Raw genomic sequence first — 17,604 nt, forward strand, 5'->3', positions numbered from 1 at the left:
TCTCTGTCATACTCTTTCTGTTGTAGATGAGAGCAAACATATTCTGAATCTACCACCAATAAAATAATGCTGCCTAATCATCCACTAATGTCCATTTCTTAGTTAAAGTTTCAAAACAGTTAATTAATCCAAGAGCAAACAAACTTCATCAAAATTTGTTTGGCAAATTCTCATTTTCCCTGTGCCTTTCAAGGTTGAATTAAATATAGTTCTAACTCTAAACAAAGAAATTGAGAATAACTTTGTCAACCAAGTTTAAACAAGTTCATCTACATTACCAAAAGAAAAACACAATGCTAATCTTCCACAAGAATCAAAGTTAGAACAAAACGAGACATAGTGGAAGTGTATCTAACATTTCACATTTCCTCCAATTTGGCCATTTAATTGACACATGATGGTGACAGAACCATGGTTTTGCATTTTTAAAGAAGTTTTGAGAATCAGAATGTTTTGTGCAAGCACTTTATGGAATTGTAAATCTGCATCTCATGATGTTCTCACACTTAATCTCACGGTTGCATCACTTGGAATCAGTGATGCAATTGCTCCTCCCTAGTAGATATTCAGTGAGTGAGGAAATGTTGTATCACATTCACATAATTGGATTCTCATTCATAAACAGATAGGAGAGAATCTGTTCTTGAAAAGAAGAGTGAAATATTTTTACTAATCTCAATTCATGATATAATCTTTTCACTAATCTTAAATATTAATTTAGAATAAAATCTTTCAGCTGGTCCACTGAAGGTAGAACATTCCTGATTTCCTGTCCCAGTTCTTCTTAGTTCTAGCTAAGTTGATTATTTTTTGGAAACTAAACTTTGATTATCTGGAACCAAAGGTTGACTAATCCCAAAAGGTTGATTAGTAATTGTAACATTGTGAAATCTCAGCCAGAAAATCTTGTAAACTTATGGGAAATGAGCATTGCCTTATGCAGAAAGCATTGTCTTTTCTTCGTATTCCTAAGCACGATTATACATCTAATGTTAAAACAACAAATTCAATGAATGATACAAAAGTGCATTTGCTTTTAAGTTGCCTAAATTTGATTCTGGTATAATTAAATTCGAGCCGTTAGATTGCTTAGATTGCTTTCTTTCAAGCATTCGCATGTAATCTTGAGGTTACTTTACTTTGTTCTTGTAATATTCTGCCAAACGAGGATCAGGGAACTTGTGTCTTGTAGGATTAGATAAGTTTCAGCTTCAATTAATCAATAAATTAATTAAGAAGGTAAAAGAAGCAGCATCTAATGCTTAAATTATAGAAATCTTTCATGTAGATTAGACCGTTTATGCCTGCAATTAGATGTCAGCAATTATCATTCTGCGAATTATTCTGAGAAAGGGAAAGAGGAAGAATTCTGCAATGTCAATTTTCCTTTTCACCAAAGTGTGCAAAATTTAAGTTACATTATGGACAGTAAGGTCCAGACAGAAGGTCCCAAAAAAGAAAACTCTAGTTAATTTTCCGAAAAAGATGGTGAGTACACAAAACAAAAACCCCTCGTAATTTCTCTGCTCTCCTCAGTTAACGACCCTTTTTCATTGCAGCCTCTATTATTCATTCCTCCATTTCTGATTATCACTACCACTTTAAACTTTTGGAACAACAATGGCTACCCTTAAATCTCTCGACGTTTCTTCACCCTTTTGCATCTCGATATCGTTGTTTGCTTCGGCTTCTTCCACCACAGTCTCCAACCTCCCATTTTCTGAACAACACTTCATCCCCTCAATGGTTATCTCCGCTTCTTTCTCCTTGTTCTCCTTGTATTTTCCCCACAGAACTGCGTAAAGTCCCATTACTATGAGAATAGCTCCCATGACCCTGAAATCACAAGTAGATGATTCCACATCAGTTATTGGATTAGCACCAAAAACATGTCCACCACTGTTTCAAAGTGTGAGCCTTTTATGATTACGATGTTTCGACTTTCATGTAATAAATACATAGCTTTTAGTTTATGATAAAGTGAACTGGCTCCGTTAAGACCAACTTATAAGCTGTGAGACGAAACCGCATGAAAGCGAAGTTTCTCTGTGGCTAAAAGCATGAACCGTTCAGTGGGAATGGGAACAGTGACTGGATGTGAAATTGTGAATGAGTAGGAGTACTTACCCTCCAAGATATATTTTTTCTGCAAGGATGAAAGCACCCATGATGGCTACGATAATCATCATCAAAGGGCTGAAGGCAGTTACAAAAACAGGCCCTTTCTTTTGCATGACAATCCCTTGAACATAGTAGGTGATTCCTGATGATATTATTCCCTGTTCAGCAAAGTATACGTCTATTTAGACTCTCGTATGGTTCACCTATACCCACCAAAATAGAAAAAAAAATGATTGTATTGTCTGAAACTACTGTGTCTATGCTCTTTATTTGAGCCACATGATTTCAGACAGTACAATAATTTCTCAGACAAAGTGAGAGAGACTTACAGCATAGGCTGCTGCAAGAAGGTTCATATCCCAGCCAATGCTCCAAACAGATGTCTTGTGTTCCATGACAAAGGTAACTGCAATCGACTGCAGTGTACCTAAGGCACACACAAGTGCTGTGAGAGAGAGCTGAGCAGGGTATTTCCTTAGTGTGACTGCCTGCATTAACCACAGCATAATGTAACAAGTCAGTCGCATGAATAAGAATCAAAGAGGTGGGTAAGCTACTCTCTCCCCACAGTTTGAGTTAAAAACACTTGATTACTTGCCTGAAGGATGAAGAAAGAAGCCCAAGCAAGGGTGGCAATTATGAGAAGAATAGAGCCCTTAAACCAATCCTTTTCCCCAGAATCAGTGGTGTTTTCTGGAACATAATTTCTGGGGTGATGCATGTACTGAGAACCCAAGAAACTGATGACTTGCCCTTTGTACAGTGTCATCAACATGGCCCCAGCAACCGTTACTATAGTTCCTATCACTTTTGCTTGGCATCTAAGTTTTCTCATGTCCAACTTTTCCATTCTAATTCATCCCAAGCAGAGAAAAAAAGCATGTCAGGTCAAGCAATACAAAAATTGTAATAACAGATGAAGAGAATTAATATTCACTGATAGTGTGCTTTAATATACCTGAAAATAGCAGCCATCACAAACGTCATTGCAGGGAGCATGTTGCTTATTGCACATGAGTAGGTAGGGGAAGTGAATTTCAACCCCGCATAGTATAAGTTCTGATCAATCACAGGCCTATAACAACAGAACAAAAAGGGAAAATTTTAGAACATGTTTTTCTGGATGCACCGATCATAATGAACATGGGTGTCTAGAGCAACAAAAATAGTTACCCAAGTAGACCCAACACGAATATTTGCATGAACATAAGAAATGTAATCTTGGGCCTCACTTTCCTGCCAATGACAAACAAAAGAAGATGAGAAGGTTGATCAGAAAACGATTCAAAACAACGAAGCGAATACTTTTCTATTTTCTTCTGTCATAGGTACCTCTCAAGAACAAGAGCAAAAGGAGCAATAGCCGCAGTAGCAAAGGCGTGTCTATAAACCACAAGCACATAGTGGCTCATCCCACGGTTGAGGGAGACCTTAGTGATTATGTTCATACCCGCAAACCCAAATTGCAGAGAAATCATAGCTATGTAAGGCTTGCACCTCTGAAAGAAACTCCCACAATAACCCTCTCCTTCCATTTTTTTTTTTTCTCTCTGATATGTGTACGAGGTAAAGGACGGTACTCTGAACTAGGAACAGGGTTGTGTACAGAGGAAGAACACTTGATGTTGCTTGTGTCTCCTAAGTGAAAAACGTTGCACCCACTATGGTATTTATAGCTTCTAAACCCTCCTCGTAGAAGTTGTGTGGCATAACGGTACTGAGAACTAACTATGGTTGAAAGTTTGTAACAAAGATAATTTTGATGTCTTTTTTTATATTTTGAAGCGTGTAAGAATCTCACCATGGAGCTCACACGTGACCCTGCTTTAGCACTAGGTATAATACGTAAGCCACAGGATATTCTTAATTGTTGTGTGTGCATACAAGAAACATTATGGATTCCACGTAGCGATGATTGGGTTGTTTTATTTACTGATAAAATTTAGGTAAATGGCAATCATTCTTTTAATGGAAGAAAATGTTTTTTTAAGGTTGCTTTCATGTTTAAATAATGTTCTTAAAATAAATTTAAGAAACAATTAGAAATATTTTTTTACCATATTCTCTTATCATCTTTTTAACATTTTAACTTAATTACACTTTTAGTGTTTTAAGTATTATAATTGTGCGATTTTACTAACTGAGATCCCGATTATATCAATTGGGTACTCAACATTCTGATGATTAGATTATTAAAATTGTACAAGTGTGATATATGAAACCTCCATACTGAGATTACAGATTTTGTTATTGAGCAATTTCATCAACACAATTAAAAACCCAAAAAAGTAAAATACCATAATTATAGTACTAAGTGAAGAAAAGACAATTAAGCTTAACATTTTTATATGTTTTCTAGGAAAAGATACTAACATATATTAGCAATTTAGAACAATGGAATAATGATATAATAAAAAAATGCTATTGGAATAGCAATCACAGTGGATTCCACTTATTTTAAGAAATAATAGTGCTTGTGTTTGATGATGGCATTAAGGTGGTGAAATTATAGGGGCGAATGGACAGGTCCCTCTCGAAGCTTCTCTGCCTGAGTTTGACGACGCAGCGAGTTTCTTTCACACCTTATCCATCGGAACGATAGGAACTAAACATAGACATCGATTTCTTGTATTTAATTTGTTTTGTCTTTCATTTTCACACTCGTGCATGCATGGTTAAAATTATTATTCTGGAATCCCAATGCAGAACTCAATTATTGAGAAAGCAAGTCTAATGTTGTATTGACATTATAAAATCATATCTTTTTTCATGTTTTTTTGGTTGGTTGTGAGCCATTACACTTCGCCAACTTATAAGTAGATTTTTTAATCACCCTCTCAACTGCTCTTACACACGTAGCACATGCGAAGTTTTAAATCATTGAGACGAGTTTAGTTCATGAAATAAACAAATTCTTTTCAAGTCTATGGTTCACAAAAAGCCAATAGATATATGAACCATGAGTTCAAGTAAAACTGTGCAAGGGCTTCATCGTCGGTTGTGGCAACGTGTCTATGTTGCGGCAAGCATAAAGGAAGTTCGTTTTAGAAAAAAAAAAAAAGAGAGTCAGAAATTAGAAGTGTCAGAACCCTTAAAACCCCAACTTAATAGATTACATGTGTAAGTGCAAGGGTGACTGAAATTCAGAAAGTGAAAGACAGATGTGTGATGCAGATTGGACGAACTTTTGACGGTAGGAGTAAAACTTAAGCTTTCAAATTTCGTGCCACTTTCTGCATGCACCCTTCATCTTCAACCTTCTGAATCTCCTTCTTCTCTCTACCATCTCCACCTTCTCTCTAAGGATTCTCATCCTTTTCTTCTTCCGATCACCACTCAGGCACCGTTTGAACTCTCTTGGCGTCAAGGGCTTTCATTTAAACCGATCGAGTTGTGGTTCTAAGTCGATGAGTTACTTTCTCCCTAGAATGTTCGTTTCCTTTCACATGCAAACCCAAATTTCTGGTTGCATGAGTGTATTATCTCATTCTGATAGAAACTTTGGTCTTGAATTTGGTTTAGTTTTAAATCGGTGGGCTCTAAGTGTATAAGACTGGTAGAGGTGAACCCTATTCTGCATCTGTGAGCGTTCGACTATGTTTAGAGGTAAGGGAAGCTTATATAATTTGATTAAGATTCTTGTTCTGAATGGTTGTATGTTTGTATGATACTTTGTTTGATTATTTGATGAATATGAAATATTCGTATTACTGCATGCTTGGATGTGTGGGTGGATGATTGATAAATGGTGTGAACTGAGTTGAAATAGGGTTTGATCTTCAAACTGCAGTATTATGAGTAAATTCTATAATTGTGGTCGAGCGTCATTCGTGATCGTTTGATTCTTCATGGAAATGTAGGGTCTTAACTGAATTCTCATGCTTTAGGGATATTGTCTGAGAGTCATTCTATAATACTCTGCAGAATTATGTAAACTGTAACCGAGAGTCAGTATTGACCATTCGGTTTTCCTTTGAGCGTCCGTCTAAACTAAATTCTTCTTCTGGAGAGAATTTAGTTAATGACGATCGTTTTATATTACTAGATATATGTAAATGAGTGTTCGGTCTAAGTATAGTTCTCTTTATATTTCCTAAACAGTTTAGTTAATGTATTCTATAATACGTAAAGTCGTAGATGATATCGTTATTTTTCATTAAAAATAAGTGTGACGTAATTGTATATATATATATTCCTTCATTTTATTTAAGTTTAGTAGTGCTCAGTCTTGGACCAAGTGTTTGGTTTCAATAGCGCTCGTTCTTGATAAGTGCTTGGTCTTGGACCAGCGCTCGTTCAATAGTGTTCGGTTTCTACAATGCTCGGTCTTAAACCAAGCGTTCGGTCTCGTCTCAATAGTCTATCATTACCGTTTTTAAAATAAGAGTGTTCGTCCAAACTCAATAGTGTTCGTTTCTTCATAGTATCTCGTCAGTTATTAGTATTTGGTGTCGAACAATATCAGTCTCTAAATGGTGTTTGGCCTAGAGTCTTAGTACTCGGCCTAGGCTTCGTGACGTTCGGTTTGAACTCTTAAGGGTCAGTGCATTGAAGCGGATCCATTTGTAAATAGCGCTCTGTCATGTTAGTTTCTAAGGAGTGTTATTCCATTCGGACTTGTGCTATGATGAGAAAGTGTGATCTGATTTCAGTTGAATATATTGATGATGAAGTATAAGGGAATTTGAAATGTGATATGAATGAAATAGTTTGGTTATGAAAGAGTATTCCAGGGAGGAATATCTCAGAAAGTGATTAATTGAATGGTAAAGTATGAATGTGGGCAAAGCTTAGCTGGCGTTTATCCTGATATTCCGTGATTACTCATTCTCACGTAGAGAGGAGTAAGTCATGTGTGGGAATGACAGGAAGTCCTAGTCCATAAGGTTAACTTGGACGGAACGGATTAACCTCGGGTGGGAGCTGTTGAGGGTATCACAGTTACTACATCACCCGGGTGCACGAATGTCGTAGCTACACAGAATTCATACAGTCTGGACAGTCAGAGTCAAGTAGTCGTTCTTTGCATGCCAGGATGTATGAATTATGATTTGGTTATTGTTTGATTTAATCATGAAAATTGTATGTTTTATTGAATTAATTAAATTACATAGGCTTACCCTATTTATTGTCTTGTTTGTGTTGTCTGTTTGATTGTTTATCCTGTTGCAATAATCATCCGTGTGGATGTGAGCAGAAGGAGAAGAGTTGCTGGAAGAAGCACTGAAAGAGGTGGAAGTGAAAGCCGAACCTTAGGAACGTTCGGTTATTATTGCTACTTATGTTCTGTAGAACCGTTCGTTATTGGTGTTTTTGGAAACCGTTCGTTTTAGGCGATAGAATTTTGTAAAGTTTTAAATTCTGTAGTATTTTGTAAGGTCGTTCGGCCATAACTGTGTTTCCGATCTTTTGTAAGACTGATCTGTAATATTATTAAAATGTGATTATTCTCTTATATAATTTATACTGTATTTTTGGGATGTTACAATAAGACATAAGTGTTAAATATGATAAGTATTTGATTTATGTAATAAATTACTTTAGTATGAAATAAATATTTTAAATAAATAATCATATTAATATTAAATCAACAAGTAAGTTAAGACGAACTCAAATATACATAAGTTAAACAAGATATATATAAAAACAATAGACACATGAAACACTATATAACTGCATCACAAACACACAATTAAATGGTTAGATAATTTGCTGCAATTAAAAATCTTATCGGTTTACATTAGTCCAATAAAACAAGAATTTAGAATATATGGCGTGTTTCAATGAAACAAATATCTTTAAACAAATTATAAAAGAATGAAAAGATTAGAGAATGACGATCAAACCATATAAAGAATTGACACTACTCCCAATCCAAAACTTTAAGATAATAAATTAATGAGTTTTCATTTATATGATGTTTTATTTTTTCATTTTTATTCAATGTGAGACTTAGACTTTTATATATTTTGTATTTTTTTATTTATACTTAAACAAATTTATTTTTTTATTTAATTTATAAAACTTAAAATTTGGTGCATCTAATTTAAATTTACTTTTGAGTTGGATATAAAACATGAGCTCTTGGTTAATTTTCTGAACCTACAAACGAAATATGTTAAATCCACGAATTTTATGGAATAAACTTAATTTCTCTATTGGTCATACTTGTTTTTAATAAGTTCACAAATTTAATAGACCAATTTATACTGATCCCGAATGTGGTTTCATTTCTAGAGATATTTTCAGACAACTAATTTAATAATAAATATAAAAATGTCTTTCATTATACATGTGAGAGGGGAAGTGTTTCTTTTTCTTTTTAAAGTAAATAAATAAAAGGTTTTCGAGTACTCTTGCATATATACACTTTTGGAAAGAAGGTGATTTGTACCTAAAGGTATTTATTTGATACTAAAAGGTGTGAAATTATGAGAAATAAAATTTAAAGTTTGTTCATGAATATGCCTTTAGTTCAAGGATGAGAAAGTGGAGTACTTTGTTCGTTAAAACGTACATGAAGGTTGTAGCATGCCCACAGCAAGCAATTTGGACTGAGAAAGCTTAACAACGCGATTGCCATTAGTTATAGGCATTGAAGAATCTTCCTCCTTTATGCATGAGTAGATGTTATCTAAATAAGGGGTTTAGTATAATGAATACACAATACACATGATGTTTTGCATTTACAGATTCTTTTAATTTTAAAAAACACGACTAATCCAGAGTACTTATAAGTATAATCTAGATTCCTTCAATAGTTGGATAGTACTTTTCAAGTTTTCTTTGAATGTATTATACATTGTTTTGCATTTCTAGTCTTCATTACAACAAACTTTTTCTGATATATATTTCCCATCTTTAATTTGATTAAGATTCTTAAAGATGGTGATAGTCCTTGCTTGAGTTAAGTATGGTCGTCTGAATGTTGTTAATTATTTCCATGGAGAATGACACATTATATAAGATTCCAACATAACAGAAGTTGGATATATATATATATATATATATATATATATATATATATATATATATTTAAAAGTTCTTTATATTTTTAAAAAATAATATATTAATGATACCGTCGGCCTAGACATGCCGCTGATGGTTTCTTTAGAAAAAAAAATTAAGAGCAAGTATCAATACACTAACAGAAAAATGATAATCTAACCAGAGAAAATCGTGACATACAAAATTGTATCATAAAGTTAACACTGGAATGAGTTCAACAAAGACAAGCACAAATTAACATGGAAACAAAAACAGAGAAAGAAAAAACACAAAATCAGAATTAAGAGGAATGACACAAGTGCAAACTGAATAGAAGATCAATGAGAACTCATAAAAGCACACCCAAAAAACTGGCAACTCTAGCTTCAAATTAAATGCCCAAGTGCCCGAATTCGTGCAAATATCGCAAACCCAAATGCCGATTTTTGGCTCTGTTTCCAGATTCTTAGTGGCTGTGGTGATTCTGATTAGTTCCAAAATATGTTGTTATACCTAAAAATATATTTGTTCAGTTTTTAATTATACTATTATTTTCCACCAACAAATAAATATGCTTATATTCCTCCTTTTCGGCTTGGAGGAGAATGGAGTGCTTAAACTGATTGCACTTGAAGATTTGGGTGTGCCTTGAATTTTCAGCATGATCTAAACCAAGATGTTTGGGTCTTATCAACTACAATGTAATCTATTTTCTTTCAGTCTTTTGTTATTTTCTGATGACATCAAGTACACCAAACTTAGCATGTCGTAAAAGATATATTGCTAGGACCTTCCATGATCTTGCTATAGATTTAGAATTCCTTATATGCTGTATTGGTTCTTGACAAGACACCAAATAGCCATGCATAAAAATCAGCCATTTTGCTTATTCTTAAAAAAGCATTAAGCAATTTTGATCAGAAGGAATTTCACCTATAAATCCACAGAATATTCGGTAAATAATTTCTTATATTGGAAATCAAAAGGTTTAACCCTATCTTCATTTGACAACATGTTAATGCTCTGTGAATATCACAATTCAGGAACTTCATCATGTTTCTTTCTCTTTACTCACCCTTTTGTATTTCTCTTTTTCCCTTTTTGAACACAAGATGATGCAATTGATGAGTTGCTACGATATATATTTGTGCATGTCTCTGGTGATCAATCAAGCAAATTATGGTGATTTTTTTTTTCTGTTTTGATTGATCATTAATAATGATAAAATATTTACAAGTAATCATGGAAATTATATTTATTTCTTACCGTTTTATGCACAATGTTTTTGAAGCAAAAGAGATGAATACTTTTATAATTATTAAGGAATAATCTTAGTTAAACTGATTGTTCAATTAATGATCAACTTTGACCTGCAATGAGAGGACATCAATGCCGTGGAAAACACTCTTTTTTTTTTCTTTAAAAAAACAACTTTTATGTTGGGATTATTGTAAGACCAAAATAAGAAAAATAATATAAAAATCATAATAAGTCATGCTGCAGAGTGTTTCCAAGGGAATCTTCTTACTTTTTCACCACACAAAAGAAGACGGAAATGAATATTATTTTCTCGATCTACTTTATCTTCTTTTTTCTGTAAAGGAAGCTTAGATTTTAATCATAATTTTCTCCAAGCACTTAAAACTTGATATGGTTTTGGCATGCTAGCTAATACATTGATATCTAATATAAATGAGCTATTGATTAAAGCAAAAGTAATTGTACTTAATAAATATGGTACTAATAATTAATGAAACTACTAATAATTAATGAAACATGTGTTACCCTTTATTTCTTAAACCGTGGGCATAATTCAGCCCAACATTTGCAATTCCACACAACTCATGCAAAGCTATTAAAAAAATCTTAACCTTTTTATAGCTTGAGATGCATGGTTCATGCATTTAAGATAGGGTTCTCTCAAAATCTTCTTCACCTAAATTAATGTTTATCAAACTAGCTAAATAAAGCCAAGGAAAATGAAGAGTATTAATTAGCGAGCAAAAAGTGCGCTTAAATAGATAAAGTGTAATTAATTAGTTGCAAAGGTGGTTGGACCACACAAGACATGTAATTAGCCTATATTGAGAGCAGAATTTCCACAGAATGGTTTGAAAGTGCACTGATTTGAGTGGTCACTACTAGTTGTCTGTGTAGAGTGCAGTATCTAAAACAAAGAAGAACACAACACGCACTTCCTAACTCATACGCATTCAAAAGTAAGCTCTTGATAGGACTGGCCAGCCATGGGTGTCTTTCCTTTGCTGGAAAGTGCACCAATTTTATGCCCAACCTCTTTGGGTTATTCATCTAAATACCCTTTTGCACAATCTACATATACTTTATAAAATAATCATCTTTTGAACTTTGATCTCTACAAATATCAAGAAATTCATTACCATCATAATAATAACACTAATAATGATAAATAAACTATATATAATTAAGAAGTCAAAAGACGAAAGTTTGTAAGTGTTAACAATTAGTTTAAAGTGTAGCCTAATTATAGGAAAGCCTAATTAATGTATATGATATATTCATGGCAAAAAAGTTATATAGCATTATCATCAAACACATTATGTATACTATGCACTTTATTCGCTGATTCAAGTGTGGATTTTGTCACTTGCAAACTTCGTGGCAACCAAGTACATGTCGGTTCACGTAGTACATTTCATATTTTCCAAATGGCTGTACTATATACAGTAAAATCTATATATGGTTAATCAATCCTTTTCAATATATCTATGTACTATAGTAAACTTTTACCTATTCAAAACTGAAACAGAATGAGAAAAAACGGTGGAATTGGAAAGGGAATGAGTTATATGAAGTTAATTAATCTGGCCTAGCACAGTGTAAAATCTTTCAGTAAAGTTAATTTACATTCTGTAAAGTCGATACCAGAAGATTTGGTTTCTATGTGCGTACTACACTTCTTTTAGTAAATAAGTAATTCTCTCTGCAACTTGCAATTTATCTTGGTAATTTGATAAGAACAACGCGTAATTGTGAAAGGTTTTTGAGTTAATTAGCTATTGGTCAAGATAAAGTGAAAACTAAATGAGAGAAAATAAACCAAATCAATATATCTCCAAAGAATGACACGTATCGTTAATGCAACTTTATACAAATAGTTCAGTGCTGTATAACTTTTTCCTTCGGCTAATGAAATATATGATTAATTCAAGATGTGACGAAATGAATTGAACCACAGAATGCAGAACATATATTTGACTTTCCTTTTCGGCCACAAAATTAGATTTTAACACACTTGATGAGTGAGCTTCCCATAGACAAATATCATATATGTATTCCAATTTGAAAACAATACATAGTTGTTACATAGTCTCCAGATTTTCTTTGTCCTTTTCTCCCAAATCAGTGATACCACGTATTCTCCAATGTATTTGTTTGCCTATGTCACGTTTCATGATTTGTCGTGGCCATCATTAACACCAACAAAAGTTTCAGACATATTGTAATATGCAATGAAAATCAAAGATCACAATATCCCCAAAAGAGGACGTGCAATGTTTTAGACCGCTGGATTAACAAAACCTCCTAATAGAATAGGGATTTCTCCTATGTACCCTATAGCCAGCAATCATAGCACACTTTACTTCATCAAAGCCACCATGCACAGTGCAAATGGCGAAGTTTCGGGGAGAAAATATATGCAACTTGTGAAATGACTTAAATTCCCTTCATCGTGTCAGCGCAGCAATTAGAGCAGTCCCCAAGTGACTGGGAATAGCTGTTTGAGCAAAAGTGGAGCATCACAGAAGCTAAATGGAGATCTAATCAGTAATCACATACCAATCATCACTACGTTTCTGTCTCCTAAACGTCACATGCATGTAACATATATAGCTAGGCCAACGACATAATTCAGTCACCAACTTGTAACATTCTGGTTTTGATCAGTATCTTTCGTAAGGACAACGTTGAAATTTTTTCTTTACTCTTTTCATCATGTGTCGAGAGTAAAATACCGTGTCTTTCTCTCACTAATCTCAGTTTAAGAATATAGTTTATCACTTTCATTCAGATATCTGTTTTCAAAGACGCATGCTTCATGTAACAAGTTTGAATTTCGGACATTATACTTAAGTAATTCGAGTTCAACTCCATGAGATCATATTAATATAGTGTTAATTTTGTTTTTAATCTTTTCTTTAAGTTTAAGAAATTGATTAAAAGTTTAAAACATGTACTAGGAAGAAAAAGAAAAGGTAGATGAAGGGACAAAGCATAGAGCTGTAACGGGTCCTCTCAAGTAGCAAATGTTGGAACCGAGTGAAGCAGTGAAGAGCCAATGAAGATACTCTTCACACAGGTTGTTTGGTGTTTTTCTGTTTTCCCTTTCCCTTTTGATTGCTCTTTTTCTCTCTGGAGTCATAGACTTTTCAACAGTAGGGTGTGCAAGATTCCACTACCAAAGCATAGCCCTCTCAACTGGTTTTGATAATGGGTTTGTGATGGGGTCGAGGTTCTCAAAAGCGACCTGAATATTTTTCGTCAATAGGGTTGATACTTTTGTTGTGTCAATTTGCTTCCTCAATTTTGTCGGTTTCTCAGGTGAAGTTGGATTAGGTTGGAAAATTTTCACGCATGACTGATGATGAATTGCTAGCAAGGAGAGCACTAGCACACAAGAGGACACACCATTCTGATCTTTTATTTGTTACAGTGTGGAAGTGAAGACAAAATCTAATCAGAAAAAAATTGTTTGTTTTATTTTATAATGGTTTAACACTCTTATCTTCTATTACATTTTCATCCTATTTTTGTTTTGGCCTTCTCACTTAAATTGTTAAAGAAATCAAAGAGAAACTTTAGGACCTAAAATATAAATGGATTTTGATCAGTACATTGCTGCCACTGTTACACTGCAGCAAGTACAAGACAATATGGCCACTGGTTTTACTTTTTAATCATTTCACTCGCCATTTCCCAAATGTACTGTGTCAACAATGCACTAAAACAAGTTGATAAAAATTTAAAGGAACATTGTTTTTTCTCTTACGATTTCGATACATAGGAATGCTCTTCTGATTATTATCATTGAGTTTGCTATTGAGGTTCTTTTAAGAACGACTGAAATAATGACGAAATTGATTTCTTCAGTGCACAGTTGATCATTGATGGACTAGTTTCATCGGTCTGATATAGAGTCTCTACTTTAAGTCTAGTAAGACAAAATGGTACAATATTCATTAATTATTTTTATCAACTTTTCTTTGTGTATATATATTTTTGAAAGCTTTTATCTCATGCACATGCTGCTTAATTTTTGTGTATGAATTCACATACTTAGCACCGGCCATAGAGCAATAGTTACACACGTTTTGGCAAAGTTAAAAAAAGTATACATATGTATCGATTAATACGGCTTAGGATAAAAAATGTGAGGACACAATTGTTGCTAAATTGTCTGAGACACAGTGACCTATTTGTGCACTCAAACTCTGATTGTAGTAAAAGAAGACTAATATGAAAAAAAAAAAAAAAACTTTGGTCGGTCAAGGTGCAATTTTGACTCATTTTGATCGTTGATTTCATTCAAAGCGCAATGAGAAGGAGAAGACAGTGTTCTTTTTCATTATCTTTTGATGAAAAAAACATAAAGGGCTTCCACTAAAAAGTATATAATAGTAATAAATCATGCACGCAAGTTTGTATCTTTGAAAACCAACCAAAACAAAAAGCCCTCTCACCACTTTTCTCTTCCACATTGTTTTGTACTGAAACACCATAGCTTCATTAATGTGGTAAGATGAATGAAACAAAAAACCTCCGAGTTGTCATTCCTTTGTAGCATGTAAGACTTCTCCTTTTTACTTTGAGCATTTATCTATCTTTCAAGTTGCTAAAACATATCCGTTTCAGCAATAAAGAGGGTCTATTATTGAAACCCACTTAGGTCGTCTTCTTCAAAAGTTGCTGGTCAAAAATCATTCTCACACAAAATGATTTGTCACAGCTCGAGTCCTTACAATCAATCATTCACCCAATCAAACATGCATCTTTATCATCTTTCTTTCTCTAATTTAATACGAATCATGCACCGTCTTCGCATAATTTACAGAACCTCTATAATGCTTTCTCTTTATTAGTTGCTTTGAAAGCAATGTTTTCTGTGCATTCAGAACACTAACCAAAGTACGTGCAATCTCATGCATGTAGCCCCCATCAGACGGAATTGTCGTCATAGAAGGTCACTGTTCAATATTATTATATGTTAATTCAATTGCTTATGTTATATATGTGAGGGATCTTAAAGCAATTCACCTAGGAAACTTGGTGCGATTGACCCTAAATTGTTGGGATCAGACTTTGTGCAAATACCTTATTGATAAACTCACTTTAAGGAGATTCATGATCAATCGCTATTAGAAATTTCATTTGATTTAATTTGTTCAAGTTATTCAAATTGAATTTGATGATGATTCAAATTTTGTAAATATTGAAATTTCTTAAAAAAAAATATTAGAATAAAATGAATATGCATGTATCTTAATAAAACATATATGATGACAAAATGAAACTAACATAATTTAATGATTTTTTTAATGATATAAATAGGTATGAATTTTTATGGTAATTTCAAAATATAAAGTGCATGAAAGTTAATCGTTGAAGATAAGAATATCACTTTCGCCTTTCTTTTTATGTGTGTTCACTACACGAATGCGTTTACTTTAAAGAAAGGTTTGATGAATTGATTTCAAGTGTAAGGTTTTCTTATATTATAACAGGATATTCAAAAGTTTCGTCAAATATTCTAACTTTTTTTTTCTCTGGACAAAATTGATAACTAGGACCAAACCTATGTTTTGATTCCACGTGTACAAATCTTGTCGTCGAATTGCCCAGCTTTCATGCATCATTCACTCCTACAAATACGAATTTTTGGGTTCTAACGTCAATCCCGCTCATCATGGATTTGAGCTGGGTTAGATTTGAAAAAAATATAATTTTTTTTATGTGAGTTAGTTTTCAACTTAGTTTACTTAGAACCCAGTTCATCGGATTGAATTCATAGTGAGTTGGGTTGAATCCATAGTGAGTTGGGTTGGCTCACCAACCCACCTAATTTAATTTAATTATTTATTATTTTATACTTCAATATTATTATTTACCATTTTTTTTATTATATTATAGATGGTAATAAAGAAGATGTTTCAAGAGAGAAACATTTATCTATTCAAGACTCTAATATTATAAATGAACAAGTGATACAAAAATTATCAATATTAAAAACTTATTTGTTCGTCTTTTGTACATGTTTTTGGATTACGTTTCGATTATATGATGCTTTTTTTTTATTTTGAATTGTCTTTAGAGTCTAACATCATTTTAGTGTTAGTGTGAGGTTTATTTAGATTTGAATTAAAAAAAATTATAATTTTTTTATTTGAAAAAAAACTTATAATTAAATGAGTCAATGAGCCAACATGTTTAATCCACCAACTCGTGGTGGGTCGGACTGGATTCGAATTTTTTCAACTCGCTAATAAGTGAGTCGGGTTGAGTTGACTCACTAAGTGATCAACTCATGATAAGTCGGGTCGGGTCGAGCCGAGTTACCCATTTTGACAACTCTACTAATGCATTAGTGCATTAGTATTTGAAAAAAAAAGTTGAAGCTCGACCAGATGAAGTAGGAAATAAAATAATTTGTGTTTTCACACACTAACTAATTAGTCAATTTTAAGTTATTAAACCAAGTAGTTAAGAATTCACATTGACTAATATAACCAAAAAGCCCCATTAGTTAGTCTTGATTTCTATAATAATTTTTTTTATAGATTTTTCAAAAGCAATCAGCTCAGTGTCTTGGAATCATTGAGCATTGGGTTTGGGTCATTGAGCATTAAACTTTCGGGTTTCAGGGTGTTGGACACCAAGTATAGGGCGTTGAGTGGCACCAAGTATAGTTCAACAATGTATCAGGCTGAAATTTTTACTTTGAGCTAAAACTCTCAAAGTAGTATTATTCCATACTTTTTTTCATTTTCTTAGTTGTATTCTTGATTAGGATTGTCAAGAGATTGTAGAAAATCTTCTTGTGATGAAATCTCACAAGATAGGTGCTCTTTAAGGTCCAAGATTATAATGTTATATATTTTTCTTGTTTTAAGGAATAATTTTAAAACTTGAAAATACTTTATTCGTTTAATGAGACTGATTAAGTAAACATAGTCTTTTTGTTTAGAGTGAACCAACACAACTCTTTTTGAGTGTCTCTCTTTCTGTCTCATCTTATTATTCTTCTTCTTTTTTTGTTAATAATAGCACTCAAATAAAATAAAATGTACTAAATTATTGGTGTATATAAAATAATGAAATTGATTAGTATGGATAATAATTTTTAATATATATACTAAATGTCACAGAAAAATAGAGGAGGCTTGACTATATTTTATTAAGCCGCATAATGAAATTAGAATAGAAATAATGTAAATTTTATTATAGAAAAGTGTGGTAACT

At 33.1% G+C, this 17,604-nt stretch overlaps 1 protein-coding gene across 1 annotated transcript; it reads right to left on the reverse strand.

Annotated features, from left to right (window-relative positions):
• Positions 1-1,367: 1,367 nt before the first annotated feature.
• LOC108344637 (WAT1-related protein At5g07050) lies at positions 1,368-3,775 on the reverse strand. The gene is made up of 7 exons (XM_052873873.1): positions 3,454-3,775; positions 3,295-3,357; positions 3,080-3,196; positions 2,716-2,972; positions 2,451-2,605; positions 2,128-2,279; positions 1,368-1,836 (listed from the first exon to the last, which is right to left on the reverse strand). Exons 1-7 carry the CDS (start codon positions 3,654-3,656, stop codon positions 1,602-1,604), a joined length of 1,182 nt encoding a protein of 393 aa, XP_052729833.1. The 5' UTR covers positions 3,657-3,775; the 3' UTR covers positions 1,368-1,601.
• Positions 3,776-17,604: the final 13,829 nt, after the last annotated feature.

This window comes from Vigna angularis, chromosome 2 (assembly GCF_016808095.1).
Source record: "Vigna angularis cultivar LongXiaoDou No.4 chromosome 2, ASM1680809v1, whole genome shotgun sequence".
In the NCBI taxonomy this organism is placed as follows: Eukaryota; Viridiplantae; Streptophyta; class Magnoliopsida; order Fabales; family Fabaceae; genus Vigna; species Vigna angularis.